This window comes from Cucurbita pepo, chromosome LG01 (genome assembly GCF_002806865.2).
Source record: "Cucurbita pepo subsp. pepo cultivar mu-cu-16 chromosome LG01, ASM280686v2, whole genome shotgun sequence".
NCBI classification, from domain to species: Eukaryota; Viridiplantae; Streptophyta; class Magnoliopsida; order Cucurbitales; family Cucurbitaceae; genus Cucurbita; species Cucurbita pepo.
Window position 1 is genome coordinate 5594831 of NC_036638.1, and position 22517 is coordinate 5617347.

Genomic DNA, 22517 nt, shown 5'->3' on the forward strand with positions numbered 1-22517 from the left:
AAAAAAAAAAAAAAAAAAAAAAAAAAAAAAAAAAAAAAAAAAAAAAAAAAAAAAAAAAAAAAAAAAAAAAAAAAAAAAAAAAAAAAAAATTATAGGACTACTAAAATACCCTTAAGTCTATGATTATCCTTTACAAGATTTGCCGAGTCTTTTAGAGTCGTTTGGAGTACTGAGTTGAGTTATGAAATTTAGAGTTGATAAGTCTATGAAGTTAACAAGTCCATCTTAGGGGTGCTAAGAGTGTTGAGTTGTCCGGGTCTCCAAGTTGTTTAGTCGTTTGTGTTTGGAGTGCCTAGAGTTATCTAGGTTAAACGTTGTTCTATTCCTATAAAAATAAAATAAAATAAGCAAAAAATCTTAAATCTAGATGTCGGTCCACGTAATATCAATCTAAATAAGGGGTGAATTTGGGTTTGAACTCGAGTTCGGACTTGTAATAAAGAAGAAGAAGAAATAAAGAAGAAAAAAACTTAAATTGTATTAATTACAATAATTAAACTCTTTATAATAGTTTTACATATATTTTAATACATATTTTGTTTTTTATATAACAGATACCAAAATTTAATTTCAATTAAAAAGGATACTACAAAAAATTATCAAAGTTATTATCTATTAACTTTAATGTATATATATATATAAATAAATATTTTAAAAATTTGGAAATATAAATTACTAGGAAGAAAAAAAAGTAGCAGTTTTCTCTGCTATTCAGTGGGTAACCGGCCGCCTCAGCTCCATTGAAGCTTTTCTTCTTTCTCTCTCTCTACAATGGCGGCTCTAGCTTCTTCAGGAACCTCCTTCTTCTTCTCCACTGCTTCTCCTCACCCTAAATCAAGGCGCATCTCTAGAGTTGTTCGTATGGCGTATCAGGAGAACGGGCCTTCTCTGGCCGTCGTCGGCGTCACCGGCGCCGTCGGCCAGGAATTTCTCTCTGTCCTTTCAGACCGTGGATTCCCTTATCGCTCCATTAAGATGCTAGCCTCGAAGCGCTCCGCTGGCAAGTCTGTTCGCTTTCATGACGAAGAGCATATTGTTGAGGAGCTCACTGCGGATAGCTTCGATGGTGTGGACATTGCTCTCTTCAGCGCTGGAGGATCCATCAGCAAGAAGTTTGGACCGCTCGCCGCTGAGAAGGGGACTATTGTGGTCGATAATAGCTCCGCATTTCGGATGGATGAGAATGTGCCTCTTGTTATTCCGGAGGTTAATCCCGAAGCCATGAAGGGGATTAAGGTTGGGACTGGCAAGGGCGCTTTGATTGCCAATCCTAATTGCTCAACCATCATCTGCTTGATGGCTGTCACTCCTCTGCATCGTCACGCTAAGGTTTTGCGATTGATTCTTTCATCTTCTTCTTCTTTTTCCTTTGTTCTGTTTACAATTTTTGGGAATGATACGCGAGCTTTGTTTGAGTTTGAGATTTTACCCTCAGGTTTTGCTTTTTCTTTCAAAAGTAGACTTCCTTTTGATGTTTCCTTAATTGTGCTTTTAAGTGCTTCTCCTATAAGCATTTAAGTACTTCCAAAATGCTATGAAAATTTAACAAGTATTTTCAATGTGCTAAATCACTTTTTACTCTCCTAAATTTCATTTCAAGGTCACCCTTAATGGTAGATAGATACCGGTATTGAAAATGACAGGTTTTACGCATGGTTGTTAGTACATATCAAGCAGCTAGTGGTGCTGGTGCTGCAGCAATGGAAGAGCTTGTGCAACAAACTCGCGAGGTTTTTTTCCGTTTATTGTATCTCATAATCTGGACTGCTTTTTCTTTGACGTCTTTATCTTTTGGATGGTTTATTAGTTCATTTCAATGGCTATTCTAAACTGTTTTGCTTCTCTTCCTTTTTTGAAGGTCCTGGAAGGAAAACCACCAACTTGTAATATATTTAGGGATCAGGTCAGTCTCTTTTACAATGGCACTTATCTTTATGTGTCCTTTTTTTAGGCTCAAATTTCTATTGCAATTTTCTCAGTTTCTTCTCCTTGGTGCAGTATGCTTTCAATTTGTTCTCCCACAATGCATCTGTTCTTTCAAATGGATACAATGAAGAGGAAATGAAATTAGTAAAAGAAACTCGGAAAATATGGGTGAGTGTTGGTTGTGAATTATGGATACCACTTACGTCCTGAACTTTATTTGCACAACGTTTGTGAATTGTTTTTCTTTGGAAATTGGTAAATGGAATCGTGTTGTACTCTAACCGACTTGCTTTATGCCCCTCAAGAGTGATGCTAATGTTAAAGTTACTGCCACTTGCATACGAGTTCCTGTCATGCGTGCGCATGCTGAGAGTGTGAATCTTCAATTTGAGAATCCCCTTGATGAGGTAAGATTTTATTTTGATATTGTTTTGATCAGTGCTGTCGTGTATTCTTCTTGAGATATTTGTTGATTGCTGGCATATAGATTTTCAGTTTTCCTCTGCTTATTTTAGGTTGAGAATGAAATGATTTTGAAGTGCCTTTTCCCAGACTTTTGTATGGGGAATGGAAATCCACCCTAGTTGTTAAAATATCATGTCAGGACCCAAGGGGTAGGCCTTGAGGGTAATGGCTTCGGATGCTTGGAGATAACCTCCAAGGTCTTGGATTTAAGCCCCTAGGTTGAAAACTTTATAATTTGGCCTTGGGGTTGGTGAGGCCTCCCCAAAGATTAGTGGATGGGCTATAAGCATAATGTAAAGAGTGCACTTGTTTTACATTGGGCTATAAGCATAGTGTAAAGAGTGCCTTTTCCCGCCTATCTTTTGCTTTTGTAATGCACAAAAGGATGGTGCTGAATCTAAGAGAATGTGCTTTCAACTTTTGAGGCCATGTGGTGAAGCCTTTTACAGCCTATTTGGACTTCTGTCAATCGGCCTCCTAATATATTGTCATGATACATTTGCGTTCCATAGGTTTGATTTTACTAGGAGATGCTTGATTGAATGTTTCTTCATAATGCTCTATGAATGAGCACATTGTAAAATTCGCTGTATAAGAACTTCTTTGATTGATAACTATATAATGGATGCCAATTGTTAGTTATAAGTACTCATGGATTGTTCTCGTTTCTTTCTTCTTATAGGAAGCTCAAAATTCATAAATTCCCAAAAACTGAATTATAGAGCATTAGATTATTTAGCAAATAAAACCTACCACCTTGTTGCGGTTATGTTCATGGCGAAGTTCTTAAAGTCTGATATTTGCGGTTCTCTTTTCCTTTGAATTTGTTTTCTCGTCATGGGTTCTCCAAACCCACACTCGCAGTTGAATTTGAGATCATCATCAGTCCAGCATGAAATGTACCTGATGCTTGAAATTTGCATCTGATTCATGTTTGTGTCACATGACTAAAAATGTCTGACTTCATTTATCAATAGATCACCTCATACCTCTCTGTGTAGATTAATTCTTCTATGTCAAAGTTGTAATTGCATTAGTATAATCTGTAACCATTCGCTATGTTTGTGATCAACGATTCTAGTCGCAAAAGTATAGTTCCACGAATCGAGTTCTAAGTTATTATTTCTGTTTTATGCAGGACACTGCCAGAGAGATTCTGAAAAACGCTCCTGGAGTTGTCATTATAGACGACCGGGCTGCCAACCAGTTTCCTACACCATTGAAAGTATCAAACAAAGATGACGTCGCTGTTGGAAGGATCCGACAGGATGTTTCACTTGATGGAAATAAAGGGTATAAACATCTACCTCGTAGAGTTATCTGTTTGTTTCCTGATTGAAAAATGAAAACAAAACTAATGGGATTCTCATGGATGCAGCCTGGATATCTTCGTCTGTGGTGATCAAATTCGCAAGGGTGCAGCGCTTAATGCTGTTCAGATCGCCGAGTTGTTACTGTAGTCCCGACGATGACCGAAAATTGGTACATTGCTAGATAAAGTTCTTGTTGTTGCTATATATGATATCACAGAATGTCTCTCAAGGTAAAAAAAAAAAATCATCTCTCGGTCTTTGTATCCATAACTTGGAGCAAATTTTGCAGGACGACGGTCAATTAAGATTATGAGTTTGCATTTAGATCTCTGATTTGAAGGAAAAATTTGGAATTGATGTTAAAGTTTTTTTTTACAATAAACCACTTTGATGCTTTGTTTATGAATTGCTTGCATTTAGATGTTTTAGATATTAACATTTCATTTTCTCACCCATTCGGGTTGATTATCATTTGTTCGAGTTCGAGTTGAAGAAATTTTCAACCAAAACAATTTGGATCGAGTTTAAAAGGTACCTGACCGAACCCGCTAATCCTACAACATTTGTTTTTGTTTTTTTTTTTCCTCTATATATTTTTTTAGTCATTTGAATTGTATTGCAAGTTGTTGGACAATTGAACGGCAGATTTTAGAAATTTGCAATTTGAGATACCAAAATGTATTAAAAAAACTATTGCCAACTTCAAGTCAATTTCCAATATTACGCGCAATAGAGTTTTCAATGGACTTGTATTTTACTCTCTCCACCCTTTCAAACAAAAAATTCTCCTCAATTCTGTGGGAAATTCAAGAGCACTTTTTGGTTCATTTTTAAAAAGTAATGACTCGTTCTTCAAAATCTAGTTCCGTTTGAGCTTGTTACTATATGCATGTTTACGTCATTTAAAATCAAAGTAAACAATGAAAACATAATTATTATTAGGTGAGAATTATGCATTAATGATTNTTTGGTCAACATTCAAACTCTCCCATTTCTGTCCGACTAATTCCCTCTTTGTTCAACTTTATATATAATTATATATATATATATATATATGTATATATATATATTATAGTTCCCCCCGCGTGACCGTTCAATGTTCCCATTCACATATAAACACCATCTTTATCCAATATAAATAACAACCCCTTCTCTTTAATTTCCTCTAATTTCTTTCTATGATGATGTTTTCTTGGCGACGCCGGAGGGCTACCCGGAGGATGGCTAGAGGAGGCGGCGGCGGCGGCGGCAGCATGGCGGAGCTGACGATCCCGAGCCATTTCCTGTGCCCAATATCGCTGGACTTGATGAAAGATCCAGTCACCATGTCCACCGGCATCANTGGACAATTGAACGGCAGATTTTAGAAATTTGCAATTTGAGATACCAAAATGTATTAAAAAAACTATTGCCAACTTCAAGTCAATTTCCAATATTACGCGCAATAGAGTTTTCAATGGACTTGTATTTTACTCTCTCCACCCTTTCAAACAAAAAATTCTCCTCAATTCTGTGGGAAATTCAAGAGCACTTTTTGGTTCATTTTTAAAAAGTAATGACTCGTTCTTCAAAATCTAGTTCCGTTTGAGCTTGTTACTATATGCATGTTTACGTCATTTAAAATCAAAGTAAACAATGAAAACATAATTATTATTAGGTGAGAATTATGCATTAATGATTTTGAAAACAAAATCTTAACATGGTTGGATTTTATTTAATCTTGACACCATTATTAATTTAAAATATAAGTGGTAAAACGGTCAAGGGTATAAATGGAATTTAAACCCAAATAAAAGGAAATATAAGTAGGTTAAAAAATAAGGAGGATATGAAAAATATATTTGCGTGTGATAAGGGAGAAAAGCATGGGGATAAAATGCGTTTTGCAATAAAAAAAATAATAAAAAAAAAGGTGAAATACCGAATTTGGGCACGCGTTTAAAGCCGCCGATTCAAATTGCGCGTTTAATTCCGCGTATGTATTCCCAATAACTTTAAATTCTTAATAATTTATTTTGCTTCATTCAAGGAAAGAAATTAATAGCCTTTCCTTCTTTGTTATTTATTTACTCTATTTAAAAATTTATAAATGAATGTATTAAGTTAATTAAAAACAAATTTAATTAAGGTATATTAATTATGATTATAGGTCTTTTTTTTATTCAATAATTGGGTGAGGATTTAATTATAAGACAAACTTAATTTGATTTTATTTAGTATCATACAATTTATTTTTTTTTTTAAAAAAAATCTTTTACAATTATTTTATAAACATGTAAATTTCCAATTATTTTAATAAATACATATTTATACTTTGGAATGACTAGTTTAATCCTCACACCTTCCATCGGTTAAATTTAATCCTTAAATTTAGGCTTAATTTCAATCATGGTATGACTTGGTCAAACCTTACAAATCACAAATAATTCAACCGGAAGAAAATGGAGCAGAGATTTTAATTTTTAATGGATAATTTTTATTTTTAAATATAATAATATTTTATAAATAAAAATACAATAATATGACTTAGCAGTAAAAATAGAAAATATAATCTTGTCTCTCTCCCTGAGGATGGTTGGGAGAGAGTCTGACATGGCATGAGACGACTTTGAAGCCTAAAACATAGCCATAAAAGTTTATATTGTGGAAGGTCGTGATTCCTAACACCTCATTTAAAATTACCCATAAAAAAATTTGCATTAATATATGTATATATATATATATAAATAAAATAAAATCCATTTACCATTTCAAACTTCCCTTCTTCTTTCTCTATTTGGTCAACATTCAAACTCTCCCATTTCTGTCCGACTAATTCCCTCTTTGTTCAACTTTATATATAATTATATATATATATATATATATGTATATATATATATTATAGTTCCCCCCGCGTGACCGTTCAATGTTCCCATTCACATATAAACACCATCTTTATCCAATATAAATAACAACCCCTTCTCTTTAATTTCCTCTAATTTCTTTCTATGATGATGTTTTCTTGGCGACGCCGGAGGGCTACCCGGAGGATGGCTAGAGGAGGCGGCGGCGGCGGCGGCAGCATGGCGGAGCTGACGATCCCGAGCCATTTCCTGTGCCCAATATCGCTGGACTTGATGAAAGATCCAGTCACCATGTCCACCGGCATCACCTATGATCGAGCCAACATTGAGACATGGATTGAAGGAGGCAATTTCAGCTGCCCCTTCACTAACCAACCTTTGCACACCATTGATTCCATTCCTAATCACAATATAAGGAAGATGATCCAAGCTTGGTGCGTCGAGAATAGGGCTCATGGGATCGAGAGGATTCCGACCCCGAAGGTCCCCGCCAGCCCCGTGCAGGTTCGGGAGATTCTCGACAAGATTGCCGCTGCGGTCGGGCGGGAGGATTGTGAGGGATGCAAGTCCTTGGTTGAGAAGATCAAGATATTGGTACAAGAAAGTGAAAGGAACAAGAAATGCATTATTGCCAATGGAACAGGTTCGTAAACTATTTCGTAGCTAACATCCCACTTCGGTTGAGGAGAAGAACGAAATACCCTTTGTTACAAGGGTGTGTAAACCTCTCCTAAACCGACCCATTTTAAAATTATTAAGGAAAAGCTCAAATAGGACTCTTACAAATTAGCTACGAGATTCAAAGGTCGAACCTTTTTATCATTATTTTTGTTTATATGTTAACAGGAAATGTATTATCGTCCGCATTCGAAGCGTTTTCGAAACCCGAACGATTCGAGAAAAGGGTCGAGATTTTAGAAGAAATCTTATGGACGATGGCAATGATCTTCCCTCTACAAGAAGAAGCCATTAAACATCTAAAATCAGAAGCTTCAATGCAAGCATTGGTGTGGTTTGTAAGAGGAGAAGACAAATCAAGAAGAAGAAGTTCAATTTTGGTATTGAAAGAGATAATTTCATCGTACCCTGAAAAAGTAAGCGAATTAGGAGAAATCCAAGGAGTATTAGAGGGTCTTATGAAGCTCATAAAAGAACCCATTTGTTCATCTTCAAAAAAGGCCTCACTTTTCATAACATATCATGCCATAGCCTCTTCTTCCAATCAAGAGGGCTTCACAAAGGCATTTCTTCAAATGGGGTTGGTCCCTTTGCTACTCGAAACCCTCGTAGACGCCGAGAGAAGCGTATGCGAGAGGGCGTTGGGAGTGTTTGATGGCATTTGCGAGACCAAACGAGGAAGAGAAGAGGCGTACGCGCATGCTTTGACGATGCCCGTGATTGTGAAAAAGATACTTAGAGTGTCGGATTTGGCGACCGAGCTATCGGTGTCGATCGTTTGGAAGCTCGTAAAGCACGAGAGTAGAGAAGGAGAAGATGAAGATGGAGGAGTTAAAGTAGAAGCTCTTCAAGTTGGAGCATTTCAAAAGCTATTGTTGTTGTTGCAAGTTGGTTGTAGTGAATGGACAAAGGAGAAAGCAACTGAGCTGTTGAAACTCTTGAATAATCTTCATAGGGAAAGGTTAGAATGTATTGATTCTTTGGATTTTAAGGACCTCAAAAGAACCTTTTGATTCTAAATTTACTTACATTATTCATGTTTTTTTGTTTGTTGTACAAAATAAATTACATACATTTTTCCATTTTTTAACCGTAATAATAGTAAGATTCGAACATCTGACCTCTTATTTTATTTCACTAAACTTGGTCGAGAATCTTTCCAGTCCTCACTTCTTTAAGATCAGAGGTTCAAATCCTCATATTTCACTAACCTGGTCGAGAATGGTTCAAATCCTCATATTTCACTAACCTGGTCGATAATCTTTCCAGTACCCACTTCTTTAAGATCGGAGGTTCAAACCTTCATATTTCACTGACCTAGTTGAGAATCTTTCCAATACCACTTCTTTAAGATCGAAGGTTCAAATCCTCATATTTCACTAACCTGGTCGAGAATCTTTCCAGTACCCACTTCTTTAAGATCGGAGGTTCAAATCCTCATATTTCACGACCTGGTCGAGAATCTTTCTAGTACCCACTTCTTTAAGATCGGAGGTTCAAATCCTCATATTTCACTGACCTGGTCGAGAATCTTTCCAATACCCACTCCTTTAAGATTGGAGGTTCAAATCCTCATATTTCACTGACCTGGTCGAGAATCTTTCTAGTACCCAGTTCTTTAAGATCGGAGATTCAAATCCTCATATTTCACTAACCTGATCGAGAATCTTTCCAGTACTTACGTCTTTAAGATCGGAGGTTCAAATTCTCATATTTCACTAACCCCACCAAGAAAATGGGTGAATTGAAGAGAAATCAGACGGCCCCACTAAGAATATTAATATACAAAATTCAATGGTTATATTTTTATAATGGATGGGATTTTAATAGGTTTATATGACTAAGATATGTCCAAAGTCTTTCTCTATGTTTTATTGTTGAAGAAACTTAGTCCAAGTCTTTTACTTTGAATGCAATGTTTTGGTAGCTCTCTCCCTTTCTATAATTTCCCCATTTTTCACAACTTATCTTTTTTTTTCTTTAACTTTATTTTTTATTCTAAATTTTCAATATCGTGTCGTTTTTGTTATTTAATTAAATAATACAATTTTGTATATATCTTATACATTGTATTTAGTATTTCAACGGGTGAATAATAAGTAAAAAGGCATTAATATGAATGAAAATTATGTTTTTCCTTTAAATTTAATGATTAAAATAGAATATTTAAAAGTTTAAAGAATAAAATTTAAAAAGTTAGAAGGGAAATAATGTTTAAGGTATAAATTATATTTAGAGAAAGAATCAAATTGTTACGATGTCGAATAACTGTGTGACGAAGGCCTAGTCCAAGGCCACTTCCACATGCTTTAATCGTTTACAAAATAAAAATTAAAGGGAATAATGAAAAAACAATTTTAGATTATTATTTTTTATTTGGAAAAGCAAAGGGCGTCGGGCAGCGTTGAAAGCGGGAACACGGACACAGGTGGTGCATGGTTGTCGTCAGCTCGTGCACCTATTCTATTTACCCCAGGCAAAGAAGTAATAGCCCAGCGAGTTTAATTCGTCCTTCATTTCATACCTCAGTCTGGTGCCCTAATTGGTTTGATATAAAAAAAAAAAAAAAAAAAAAATTATTTAGATAGATAATTAATTAGTTGAATTATACTCTGGATAAATATCTTTAAAAACATTATAAAAAATTATCAATCGTTAAGGTTTGTTTTGTTTTTGTTTTTTTTTTTTTAATTTGTTTTCTTTTCCTATTTTATAACACATTTGAATTTTAACCAAATTTCAAAAAAAAAAAAAAAAAAAAAAATTATATTTTGGTTTTTAAAATTCTTAAATAATTAATTAAAAAAACTCAAAATAATGTTGGGAAGCTTAATTTTTCTAAAAGCTAAATCAAATATTTATCAAATAAAGTTTCTTTTAAAGAAAATAATAATAATAATAATAATGGTAATGGTCAAGAACAATGAGCCAAAAAGTGAATTAGAAAGAGTTTTGGGGCAATAATTTTGACCCAAAAAACTTACAAATTCAACAACGGTTGGCATAAAATCCATCAAATCTTTCCTTTCTTTTTTAACGGCACAGATTCCTTTAGACTTTTTAACTTCCAAAGATTTCGTTTTTTCTTCCAAATCTTTTACCCTTTCATCCCAACCCCTAAAATTGTTCCTCCTCCTTCCTTTTTTTTTTTTTTTTTCACATAGTAATCCCTAAATTTAAATTTAAAATTAAAATTCTATTTGATTCGTGAATATAAAAAATTATAGACCTTCAAAGCAAAAGGGATAGAAAGCAAAAGGGATAGAAATGACTATATCGAACAAATAACAAAAGACATCGAGGGAAGCTCGACTTTGAAAACAACCTTCTATATAAAAGAACAAAGAGGGTTCATCATTGAAGATCGAAAACAAAATATTTGTAAATACTTTTTTTAATACAGTTATTAAAACTTACCTTAAAAAACATAAAATAAATGAAGTTGAGAAAATAAGACAATTTGAATACCAGAAGAGTAGGTAGTTTCTTGTTTGAATAAAAACTGTAGGAATAGTCAAAGTTTTAATTTTAAAAAAGAAAAAACAAAACAAAACAAAACAAAGACCTACAAATATCACCTACTACAAGTCATCTCAATTTGACCATCTTCACTCATCAAGCTTTGGACTTGAAAATCTCTAACCTAACAGCGTTCTACAAAACATAGTTTTCTTGGTTTTTTTAAGTTCAGATACATTTTGGGGATTGACTGATAAATAATCTGAGTAGAGAGTCATGGCACGAGCCCTCGCCCCGCCCTGCCCCATTGGTTGCATCCAATGTAGGCCCCTGAATTCAATGATAAATAGTGGTTCAAAGAATGACTTGTTCAGTCGAACATGTTAGGAAGGGGTCTGACTGCCATAAACGCATCAACCATCTGAAAAAGAAACACAACAATAAGTAAAGGCCATAGCAGCCAAATCTTGTTCTAATTTTTCATGCATTCAACTGAGGCCGTCTAACAATTCAATGCTTAAGCATATTCGTGATAGGAAACAGAGGACAGCAAATCCTTTCTGTCTCGCCTCTTTTGTAGTTCAAAGTAGTTCAAATCTCAAGAGCATAAGCTGGCTATATTTATGCTTAAACTCATGGTTTTTGTTCATGGTTGTTCCCTAAATGGGTGTATTTGTCGTTTTTAATTTTTCTCTTTCACTCCCTTTGAAAGCTTGTATCCCTTGAACTTATCACAGAATGAGAAGTTGTTTCCGGTTGAAAAAAATAAAGATTTGTCTTCATATATAAGCATAATGTTATCAATAACTATTATAGCCATCCCAAACATTAAAAATGTAATAACGCTAGTATCAGTCAACATTAAGGATGAATTGCTATGATAAGGACGTAGACGAGCTACTTGAGGATGCCTCACATAGAATGCAACAAACTTACCTCATCTGTCACAGCAGCCCGAGCTCTACGATGTCTTTCTACAATTTCAGTTAATACTTGTATAAGGCGCTGTTTCACTTCACCTGTCAGCATGCGTCCAGCACCATACTCCTGAAGCGAGAAAGAATGAATTAAAAATTATTTTATTTTACCCTAGTTGGCCAAAACATTGCAGAGATGGGAAAAAGGAATCGTTAAAATATCAACTCCATCATAGAACCAGCAGTCTCACCTTTGTTATATGTTCAAGTTCAGCATCGTCGTCCAGGAAAAAGTTCAAATATTTGATGGGTATATCCACCTGAATAGTTTATAGTAGAATTAACAAAAATCACATTAGAATTTTGCATGATCGTTATTTTCAAGGTCCTATTTGCTTCTCAGACACCCTACTGGAATGTTGACTACAGTCTTGGAAGCAGGGGGACAAAACGTGAATGTGTCTATGCATAGCACGGACAAACAAAAACAATAACGATAATGAAATTTAAACCTTGAACAACATTGAACCTTCTTTCAAGTACTTTTATGATAAGAAACTAAGACTTCTAGGGAAAAAAGTTAAATATACACGTAAATTTCAAGGAGGTAAAAAAGAAAGAGACAGAAGAACTTTGGTTTCCACCCTGAGGATGGCGTCGAAGAGACACCAAACCTTGTGCTGAGTTAGGGAGTACAAAGCTAACTCCAAACCAAAAGGTATAAAAAGATTTCACCAACAAGAAGTCATGAGAGCAGAGCCAATGAATATGTTATTTATAGTTTTGGAAGAACTCTTGCAAAGGGCACATCAATTAGGTTAGAAGGAGAATATTAGTACTAATCTGTTTAATCCTGTAATTAGTGCTAATTCCACAATGAAAAGCAAAGACAAACTTCAGCTTTCTTTAGACTTCCACTGGACCTATCAAGCAAAGAAATTCGGAATTACTGGAGAACCTTAAGAATCTCCCTTCCAAACTTTTCAGTCCTGCTCAGAATTGAAAGATCTCCCATCCTTACTACTACAAATACTAGAATTCTTACCCATCAATACCATACTTCTGGGAATAACCTTACGATTTAAAAATATACAGGGCAGCATACAAATATACTTGAAAACAGATAATAACATGTGTTTGAGTAAGCCTATGCCACGCTGTATCTGGGTCTTGATATAAAAAATGCTTCTTTATTACGAACTAGTATATTAAGCTTCAAATAAACAGAAAACAAAATACACAGTCAAACTGGTCTAGTTCCTTATTTATTACTTAAAAGTCATATATCATGACTAAAATCTAATATAGCATGAAAAAATGTAACTTTATGATACAACGAAAAAAGTTTGTACCTCGAGATTAGCACCATATAATCTGTGCTTTTCTATGGAATCTTGCCCACCAGAGAACGCATATTTGTTTATCTGAAGAAAAGAAACGTAATCCCCAACAAAAGAAAAGACAAATTAATGTCATTGTAAGAGTATTGGATGAAATGAACATACTAGTTAACAAATAAGTTACAAGATTGGCAAGCATATACATCTAAGAATCACTACTACACGTACATGTCATTAGCATCTGTACCACAAACAATAAAACTGCCACATGGTTAAAAATAAATTAGCAACTTCATAGAAAACTGAAATGCAGAACTTTTGAAATTATAATATCATTTGTAAGCATCAAACTATAAGCTCTTGTTCGAGAGAGAGAGATAATTCACATTTCTATTTTCTTGGGGGTAAATAGTATTTGAAAAATTAAAGTGGTCATGAAATAGGTCATTTTATACATAAAGCAAGAAGTGGACAAGAAGAGTACACCTAACATAATGACTTAAAAGCTCTAATGAAAACATTTGAAATTATCTAGAGTTCTTTTTTTTTTTCTTTTTTTTTTTTGAGCTTGCCTTATCCACTTTTCTTACAAACATGTTCTTTGTGTAAATATATTATTGTTTTATCCCAATAAATTTTTTCTTTTTTTAAAAAAAGCATGGACATGTGACCCAGTTACCACATCTTGAAGCTTCAGAGACAGATTAAGCTATTCTTTGGCACACACAAGTCTCAATAGAAAACCAATTATAAGAGAACGAAACTAAACCTTGTTTTTTATGTCCTTTGCAGAATCAGTCACATATATGGCAGAATTAGGATCACTTGCAGACATCTTTCCTGTCTCTCCCTGCAGATCAGATACTGAGATAATAAGAAACAAGTTGCGCGATGCACAAATTATGCAAACAAGAAGGATCAGGGATCTTATCATATACAATTGCTGGTGCCGTGTTCTACATAAAACTAGGGAACCAAATTTTTGTAGTATGTACATAACTTTTGAAGAAGAAATAAAAGGGTACAAGTAGAATAAATAAAACAATAATTCAAAAAAAGCTATAAACATGATAACGCTAACATAAAAGTCGTGCAACCATAAAAATCATACAAAAGTTTAAGCCAAGCCTATCTACACTGGCAAGTAAGTATCCACCATATTTAAAATGATTTTTTCCTTTGTAGTTCGAAAAGATTCTATAAATTAATCGATTTGAGTGGTAACTGAACAAAGAATTGTGGTATTACCTGCATGGCAGGAAAGAAAGAAGATTCAATCAATGCAGGTTTATGATATCCTAAGCGAGGAGCTACATCCCTTGTCATTCGAAAATAAGGATCCTGGAGAACCAATAAATAAAATTCATATAAATAGAGAAAATCTCAATCACGGACCAAATAAATAAAAGACAAAACCCAGACTATATGACTGAGCAATGTGGTACACGCTATTTAATAAGGTGCACAAAAACTTGTGCTAGGAGAAACAATCAACGATACCTGATCAATAGCACAAGGTATTAAGCACCGAAGATCATCCTTGCCAGAGAAAAGATGTGGGAATGAACTCGGAAATGAAGGAACTGCCTGCATCAGAGTGGGGTGATGAAGAAAGAAAAAGAGAATTAGATTAGTCTTGCAAATAATTCTATAGACAATGCAGTGATATTGTCATAATTATGCAGAGGGAGAAAATAATCATGGATATCAAAGCAAAGTGATTTCCCATTTTTAGTTGTTTATGTGACTTATGGTACACGGAGTGTTGTGGTTGTGTTTGTGATTATATTATAAAGAGCGATGTGGTTTTTGTGATTTATGGTAAGTTCCAGTCCATTCAAACTTCAACGTAATGTAACTTAATGAGCTCTTTGACTTCGTGAGATTTATAGCTTCACCTTGGCACTCTCTATGTAGAATTTCATATTATACTTATAATATATGCTAATTGGAGTACGTAAGAGCACTACTTCTTACTTTGCGCTATGATATCAACACAGAACACAACTTACAAAATAGAAGCAATTAAAATGTAAAAGAAAGATAACTTCCCAGCTAATTCCAGAGTGCTGGTTACTCCCCCTATCAGAGAACTACTGTTATATCAAAATGAACGATACGGAAAAGTAACAAATTTCTCCAATTGGCAGTCATCAATCTTTGTTTTCTCAACCGCTACATGCTCAACACTAGATCCAGATTTCCCAATTTCAAAGGTAGGAAGTCATTCATAATCGTCATTTCTGGCAGGTTCACTATAACTAGGTGACACACCCCTACTAACATAAGTATTCACAATCGGAGGTCAAAAAGAGTAATTCTCACAATCTCCTCTACCCCTTGAGAGAAGATGTCGTCGGCCATTCTTTTTGTACCTTTTGTTTTGTAATACGAGGCTGTTTCTTCTTAAGAAGAGAGACTGATGAAACTGAAATTCGATCTTCATAGAAATGGAGTTTTGAGAATGAGAAAAATAAGTTTCATTAATGATACATTCGTTCTTTTAAAATTTTAAATATAAAGAATGCATCTATTGTGTGAGAGTGCAAAGATCGTGAATGAATGTTAGTAATTCATCTGAAAGACTAGATCAAAATCCATGTGACAAAATTAGGATCATATATTAGAATGGATATAACCCAATATGTTATAAAACTAATGTAATAACACAAAATAAATTTCAATAAGAATGATTCATTATTCCTAATAAAAGTTGCCATTTATTTATACCTGCACCGGTGGGAAACTAACTTTTCCAATATGATCTTCACCAGTAAACCCGAAAATACCCACAACCTTCATGACCAACATATCACAATAAGCATAATAATAGTAACAATATCAATAAAGAAATCTTGACAATGAAAAATATTAAAAATGATTAGAATACAAGTGAGTACCTTGTTGTATGTAACACATTTGGCTACTTTCACCATGTTTTTATAGAAGGCACTGTGAAATAAATCCCAAAATAAACCAAATTAGGAAGACTAATCACTTGGATTTTTTTTACCGAACAAAAAACATATATTTGTAAACTAAAAACATCTCCAGGTAGCAAGCATATAAATCACTCCTAGTAATATGTGTAAGACAATCAGAAAGATCTGCCGGTTCCAGCCAAATGACTATTAGATTTTTCTTCTCTTACAATCGACGAGTTCGCTATCATACTCACCCACCAACATAATCAAAATCAGAGAAGATAAAGGTTTTCGAGATATCAAAACCACAAGCAATGATGTCTTTGGCATTCTCACGAGCAAGTCTCTGGCACTCTTCCACAGATAGATTTTTCCACATACACTTCTCATCGTCAGTGAGTTGTATCACAAGGGGCACCTTAAATGCATCTTGCAAATATCTACAATAACATCCAATGCCTATATTCAGATAGTGAAAAAACAAAAATTTGAACCTCCTAATCCATAAACTCAATTAAAGCACAATCACTTGAAATAAATATGTTAAGGCCAAAGCATGAACTGTAAGAAGAAACTGAAACACACTTGGTAAACATAAAAGGAACCAGATGCCCCAAATGCAATGCTTCAGAAGAAGGCCCTCTTCCTGTATACAAGTAGAACTTCTCTCCCCTCTCGTACACATTCAAAATTTCTTCAAAATCCCTAAGAAAGTGAAACAAAGTTAAGTTCAATCACTGCAATAATGGAACTGCAAAAAGAATGTCGAGAGAGATAGAAAGAAACCGATGGGCAAAGAAGACACCACGGCGGAGGAAGACATGAGGAGGACGAGAAGTTAGCCGCTGGACTCGATCGACGAGAGACTGCTGGAGCCTCTGGCATCCGAATTTGTCAATTAGCTTGTCGTAGTCGATTTTACCCCCATCTTTAGCCGAAACTTGCCATGGATTTACCACCTGATCATCTTCTTCCACAGATTCCTCGACCTTCCGCTCCGCCTCTGCCTTCTCCATAATCCGCGGGTTTTACCGCCGCCGCCGCTTCTTCTACGGTGTAAATTCTTCTGGCCCTAGTAGGTTTCTCTTCTCATACTCCCCGGAAAAGCGCGGGGGCGGGGCACTGAATTTGGAAGCTTCTGATACTTCTATGCAGTGTTCTTAATCTTCCTAAGGTCCATAAACATGATTTTGTTTGTGTTGGACAAACAGGGCTCTAGGTTTTTTTGGACTGATAGGGGACAATATCATGATTAGTATATATACAGATTAAAATTAAATTTAAAAAAAAAAAAAAAAAAAAAAAAAAAAAAAAAAAANGCTTTACCCTTCGCCATCGGATGCGCGCGCAATCCAACGGTCAGCATGCCTTCACCTTCATGCTGATCGTAGCCGGACTCTCTCCGTCTAATGATTGCGCACATATTTATACAAACACTCCCAAAAGATGTTCGTTTATCAAACAAGAGGAACGAATATCGTAAAGAATACTGTTTCCATTTTCAGTTTAATCTTCGTCTTTCTTCTCGTTCTTCCTCCAGTTGCAGAGCTTAATCCAATTTATCCGCTGCTTCTTCTGCGTTCTTGTACTGGTTCCAGTCATTCTGTTCGCTCTCCAATCGGAAGAATCTGTAAGCATTTTACTACTTTTAAGTGATTGTGTATTTTTTGAACTCCTTTGTTTTATTTTTGTTTGATTCTTTCACGATAATGAATATTGAATCCACTTGCTTACTGCTTCTTGGGAAGATTTTTTAGATTACTTTTTAGCGTCTGTTCGGGTTCCGCGATTGCTATTTTTGATTTTTGAATCACTCCACTTCTACGATTGATTATTATATCGTTTAGTGTATTTCAATTCGAGCTCGGTTAATTGACTTGCCGTTAAATTTAAAAGGTCGACTCTGAATTTGAAAGCAGTTTTTTCAAGAATCAAATGTTTTTTTTTTCTTCTGTGAAGAAGGATGATTGAAATTTTACGGAGTGGATAGATTTTTTGTGTGGTTTTGTAGGTTATAATTATGCGAGTTTTTTAGTGAAGCAAATGGAAACGGACTGTCTTGATACGCTTTTGAATACAAAATTCTTCACTCCTTGCAATCTTCATCCTAGTCTCCAGACATATAAATTCTGCATTGATTGTAGTGTTAGCTTCTGCACGAATTGTACAGTCCATAATCATCATCGGCAGGTTCGTATCTGGAGATATTCCTATCATGATGTTGTGCGCGTTCAGGACATGAAGTATCACTTTTGCTGTGCAGGGATTCAGGTATAATACATTCTTTCCCTTGTGCCTCCCGTGTCTGGGCCTTGCGACGTGTGCGAGTGCCGAGCAAATTTCCGACTATAATTGTCTTTGATAGAAAAGATTCCTGAATTCCATCTGTTTGTTGCTGATCTTTTTGCTTATGTTGTTGAAATCATCGACTTTAGAGATAGGTTTTCCTTTTTTCATTCAAACAGATAGTTTTTAAATTTGTTAGCCAAATTATCTGGTTTTTAAGCACTAGTAATTCTTGAATCGAAAATGATATGTTCTTGAGGAAATCTCACAAGCCTGATTTTGATCCTTCCCAATTTGAATGGATGAATATACAATTTGATACTTTGATTCCAGTCCGATACCAGTTTTAGTAATAGGAATAAAGCTTGTTTGCTATCATTTTGTTTTTTGGTTTGTTTTGTAAAAGTTTGCCTTTGTTCTACTTGAAGCCCCCAATTGCTTGATTCTGCAGTCATATCGAGTCAATGGTGAAATAGCTGTTCATCTAAACTCCCGTGGTCAACCCGTCGACACCAAATCACCAAAGCGGAAGTTTGGTGATTTTTGTGAAGATTGTGGCAGAAGTGTAAATGATACCACGAGTGAACAAAACATTCCTTACAATAGTGTACAAACTTCTCCCTAGCAGACGTGTTTAAAAATGGTGAGATTGACTCTTGTACATAACGGGTCAAAGCTGATAATATCTGCTAGCGGTAGGCTTAGGCGGTTACAAATGATATCAGAGCCAGTCACCGAGTGGTGTACCCGCGAGAACGCGGGGCTCACAAGTGGGTGGATTGTAAGATCCCACATCGATTGGAGAAAGGAATGAAACATTTCTTATAAGAGTAGACGCGTTTTAAAAATCGTGAGGTTGACGGCGATACATAACGGCACGACAATATTCTAAACAATTTTATTACTACATCACACGCAGATACACACAGATTGTTAACAATTCAAATGCTGTAAAAACATCAGGTTTCTGTGAACTCAAAGTTCAAGGAACAGAGCATTGGAACCATCATATATCCAAGCCCGGAATCCATTAACTTATCATTCAAGGAAAAAAGCAGCCCAGAAACCGAAGCATGGGAATTGGAATCAACCATATCAGTTGCAGAGTCCACAGAAGAGACCCAAGCTACCTCTTCATCTTCAAGGCCAAGAAAACGCAGAAGGAAAGGCATCCCTTGCAGGTGTCCATTTTTTTTGACAAGAAGATAAGATGCAACATTTTCATCTCCTTTTTAACTTCCTTGTGGCTCTCAAATGGTATGCTTCTTAATTTTTATTTACCTTGACTCGTATATTTCATAGAATGTCTAGTAGTAGAGAATTGTAGATCTCTTTGCTGCTGCATGGTTTTTAAAATTTCTTTTTCAAGTTTTGACAAGATTAGTTGTTTGACAAAGCTGATATTAACATATATTCTTTTACACTCATTCTTTGCCTCGTCCATGGCGAGTCTTGGCCGCTACCGACGATGGCAACGTGGGAAGGATGGAGGTGTTTATGCACGCAGCGATGATGGGAGGAGGTAACCTCTAAATTAAAATTAAATATTTTAATCAATTTAACCATGTTCAAATTAATTGGTAGTGCTGTGTTAAACCAATTTAAGTAAAAACAACAAAAATAGAGAAATATTTTTAATTTATATATTAAATAAATATCACCTTTACTTGAGTTGAAATTTGGATAATTTTCTATTTTCTCAATGAGTCACTGCTCAGTGATTTGGTACAGTCAAATTTGGTCCCGCCTCCGCTAGAGCCCAAAAGAGAGAGGCTCTTTCCTACAAGAATTTCGTCTCTTCTCTTCTTCTCCTCTTCTCCCCGCCGCTTGATCTCATCAACCCATCATCTTCCGATATCTCTAATTCCCTTCTCAACCATTCTTTTACCTTTCAGAAATGTCGGTGAGTTCTTCTTCATCATCATCTTGTTGTTCTTCTGTTATCTGTGAATCTTTGATGCAGATCTGCCGCATTTATGTTTAGTAATTGTTTTTTTGTTTCTGATTGGTAATGGCGATTTGGGGAATTGTAATTGTAATGTGGAACTAGGGTTTTGTTTTTCTTTCTGATTTTGATTTTCAAGGTCTCTGGCTTCTACAATGAGCTCTGATTCTGATTGGTTGCCGACAGAATTCCACTGATTTTTCTCCCCCAAATTTTGAATTTATCAACAAAACACTCTCTTCGTCCCTTCCTTCCTCTCAAATTCAGCTGCTTCAATCCCAACTTTTGTTTTCAGTTTCTTCTCAAAAAGGTTGAGTGAAGTGAAAATTAGCATGGTGAATTCACTGCTAAATCCTTTTTGTTTTTGGTTCTTAATTTTCTATTTCTGAAACCAGCTACCTGAATCTCACCCTAGTTCTTTCTTTTCACTTTGATGATGAACTCAACGGAGTCAACACTTAGTACCGTTCACTACTAAATCCAAAAACTTGATAAGTATGATGAAGTTCAACAATTATTAGAATGTTAACTCTCTATCTAGTGCTGCCTTTTAAAAAAATTTAAATACAAGTTTTTCGTACATTGTAGGGGTGTGGAGGGTAGAAGATAAATGATCTTATCTACTAAGCTTGTAACAGTCTAGGCCTACCGTTAGCAGACATTATCCTTTTTTGGTTTTCCCTTTCGAGCTTTTCCTCAAGATTTTTAAAATACCTCTACTCCAAGAGGTTTCCACGCCCTTATAAAGAATGCTTCGTTTCTCTTTCCAATCGACATGAGATCTCACAATCCAGTCCTTTAGGGTCCAGCGTTCTCGCTGGCATTAGTTCCTCTCTCTAATCAATGTGAGATTTGATCTATATATATATTCAGTCATTCATAAGTTTAGGTATTAATGTGAAGAAGGAATGATATTGTAAATGTACATAACACTTATTTCTTAATTATTTTTAATGGATTTTTTTCTTTTTTTTCTTTTAAAAAAAATCTTATGTAGATGAGAACTGTCAAGGTCAGCAATATCTCAAAAGCTACTTCTGAGAGAGATATCAAAGAGTTCCTTTCATTCTCTGGTCAAATCCTTTATGTTGAAATGCAAAGGTTAGTTATTATATTCTATCTGTTTGTTTTGTTTGGAGAATTATTATTATTATTATTATTGTTATTATTGTTTTTATTTTGTGTAGAGAAACTGAAAATACTCAGGTTGCTTATGTTACATATGAGGATTCTCAAGGAGCAGATACTGCAATACTTTTGACTGTATGTTCCTTTTTAGGCACATTGGTCTCTTTATTTCTATAATTTATGTTAGTTTTTGTGAACCTTTCTCTCTTAATCTCTTCTCTTAGGGAGCAAAAATTGGTGATCTATTTGTATCAATTACTCTGGTTGAGAATTACCATCTTCCACCTGAAGCAATGTCATCAATCCTGGTAATAAACGTCTCGTGTATATGCATTCGTTGTCAATCCTTGAATTCCTGCACACGAACGAGTTACATTATTTGATTCGAAATCTTGATTATCAAGTAGCTGTCTTTGTCTTCAAGGAGGTATTGCAAACTATTTACTTAAAATCTTAATGACCTTTTGAAGGATAAAAGGAAAACTGCTACCGGGATTGCTCCAAATCAGGCTGAAGACGTTGTAAGTACAATGCTTGCGAAAGGCTTCATCTTGGGGAAGGATGCTCTCAACAAGGCAAAAGCGTTCGACGAACGACTCCAATTGACATCAAACGCTTCTGCAACTGTCGCTTCCATTGACCGGAAGATGGGCATAACTGAGAAAATAACTGCAGGCACAGCAGTAGTGAATGAAAAGGTCAGGGAGATGGATGAAATGTTCCAGGTTACGGAGAAGACGAAATCCGCTCTAGCAGTTGCCGAGCAGAAGGCAAGCAACGCTGGAACCGCGCTCATGAGCAACTATTATGTGTTAACTGGAGCAGCTTGGTTTTCAAATGCTGTAACTGCAGTTACAAAAGCTGCCGAGGAAGTGACCCAGATGACGAAGGCAAAAGTCGAGAAAGCCGATGAGGAGAAAGAGGAGAGTATATACCACGAAAGAACCGGGATCATCAATAACTTTGCCGAGTTCCATCTCGACGAGCCTTTACCGGGGGAGCCTGCTATTGTTCCAGTTAATTCAGCTGATAGATAGACAGTAAGTTGTGAATCATACGCATGAAAACCTACACTTGTGAAATACATTGCTTTCCCCAATCAACTGTATGATATATACACTTTCATCTAGAGGTGCTCCAATTACAGGGTTTACTTCTTTATACACCTGCTCCTGTTGAAATGTCATGACGTTCTTTTGAGTGAAAAATTCACTTTTTGAATACTTGATTATACAATGTTCCATATAACTTCTATAATTCATAAATATACTCAAGTTTCTTGTTTTAGGATGA

The 22517-nt window shown here is 35.3% G+C and overlaps 5 protein-coding genes across 14 annotated transcripts; 4 read left to right on the forward strand and 1 right to left on the reverse strand.

The window, feature by feature from the left end:
* The first annotated feature begins 686 nt into the window (after positions 1-686).
* On the forward strand, positions 687-4106 carry LOC111788078 (aspartate-semialdehyde dehydrogenase-like). The gene is made up of 7 exons (XM_023668245.1): positions 687-1329; positions 1644-1730; positions 1859-1903; positions 1999-2094; positions 2232-2333; positions 3530-3684; positions 3770-4106. The coding sequence occupies exons 1-7, from the start codon at positions 772-774 to the stop codon at positions 3849-3851; spliced, it is 1125 nt and encodes a 374-aa protein (XP_023524013.1). The 5' UTR covers positions 687-771; the 3' UTR covers positions 3852-4106.
* A 2588-nt stretch (positions 4107-6694) lies between these two features.
* On the forward strand, positions 6695-8270 carry LOC111779051 (U-box domain-containing protein 21-like). The gene is made up of 2 exons (XM_023659108.1): positions 6695-7190; positions 7394-8270. Exons 1-2 carry the CDS (start codon positions 6695-6697, stop codon positions 8236-8238), a joined length of 1341 nt encoding a protein of 446 aa, XP_023514876.1. The 3' UTR covers positions 8239-8270.
* Positions 8271-10690: 2420 nt separating this feature from the next.
* On the reverse strand, positions 10691-17095 carry LOC111798430 (tryptophan--tRNA ligase, cytoplasmic-like). The gene is made up of 12 exons (XM_023681573.1): positions 16652-17095; positions 16451-16570; positions 16120-16305; positions 15842-15893; positions 15672-15737; positions 14442-14528; positions 14190-14282; positions 13711-13791; positions 12954-13025; positions 11853-11921; positions 11621-11731; positions 10691-11105 (listed from the first exon to the last, which is right to left on the reverse strand). The coding sequence occupies exons 1-12, from the start codon at positions 16879-16881 to the stop codon at positions 11055-11057; spliced, it is 1218 nt and encodes a 405-aa protein (XP_023537341.1). The 5' UTR covers positions 16882-17095; the 3' UTR covers positions 10691-11054.
* A 154-nt stretch (positions 17096-17249) lies between these two features.
* LOC111798456 lies at positions 17250-19386 on the forward strand. 8 transcript variants are annotated; one of them, XM_023681650.1, is made up of 5 exons: positions 17250-17495; positions 18010-18055; positions 18129-18136; positions 18580-18731; positions 19113-19196. In XM_023681650.1, exons 1-5 carry the CDS (start codon positions 17312-17314, stop codon positions 19122-19124), a joined length of 402 nt encoding a protein of 133 aa, XP_023537418.1. In that variant the 5' UTR covers positions 17250-17311; the 3' UTR covers positions 19125-19196. The 8 variants fall into 8 exon arrangements, with proteins under 8 accessions (XP_023537418.1, XP_023537444.1, XP_023537410.1 ...); XM_023681676.1 differs by lacking the exon at positions 19113-19196 and having other exon boundaries at positions 17254-17495; positions 18603-18726; XM_023681642.1 differs by lacking the exon at positions 19113-19196 and having other exon boundaries at positions 17256-17495; positions 17856-18055; positions 18580-18723.
* Positions 19143-22455, forward strand: LOC111798438 (binding partner of ACD11 1-like). Of its 3 annotated transcripts, none has more exons than XM_023681595.1 (5): positions 19143-19673; positions 21094-21197; positions 21284-21359; positions 21449-21532; positions 21695-22455. In XM_023681595.1, exons 2-5 carry the CDS (start codon positions 21094-21096, stop codon positions 22259-22261), a joined length of 831 nt encoding a protein of 276 aa, XP_023537363.1. In that variant the 5' UTR covers positions 19143-19673; the 3' UTR covers positions 22262-22455. The 3 variants fall into 3 exon arrangements, with proteins under 3 accessions (XP_023537363.1, XP_023537354.1, XP_023537371.1); XM_023681586.1 differs by lacking the exon at positions 19143-19673 and adding an exon at positions 19872-20054; XM_023681603.1 differs by lacking the exon at positions 19143-19673 and adding an exon at positions 19872-20050.
* Positions 22456-22517: the final 62 nt, after the last annotated feature.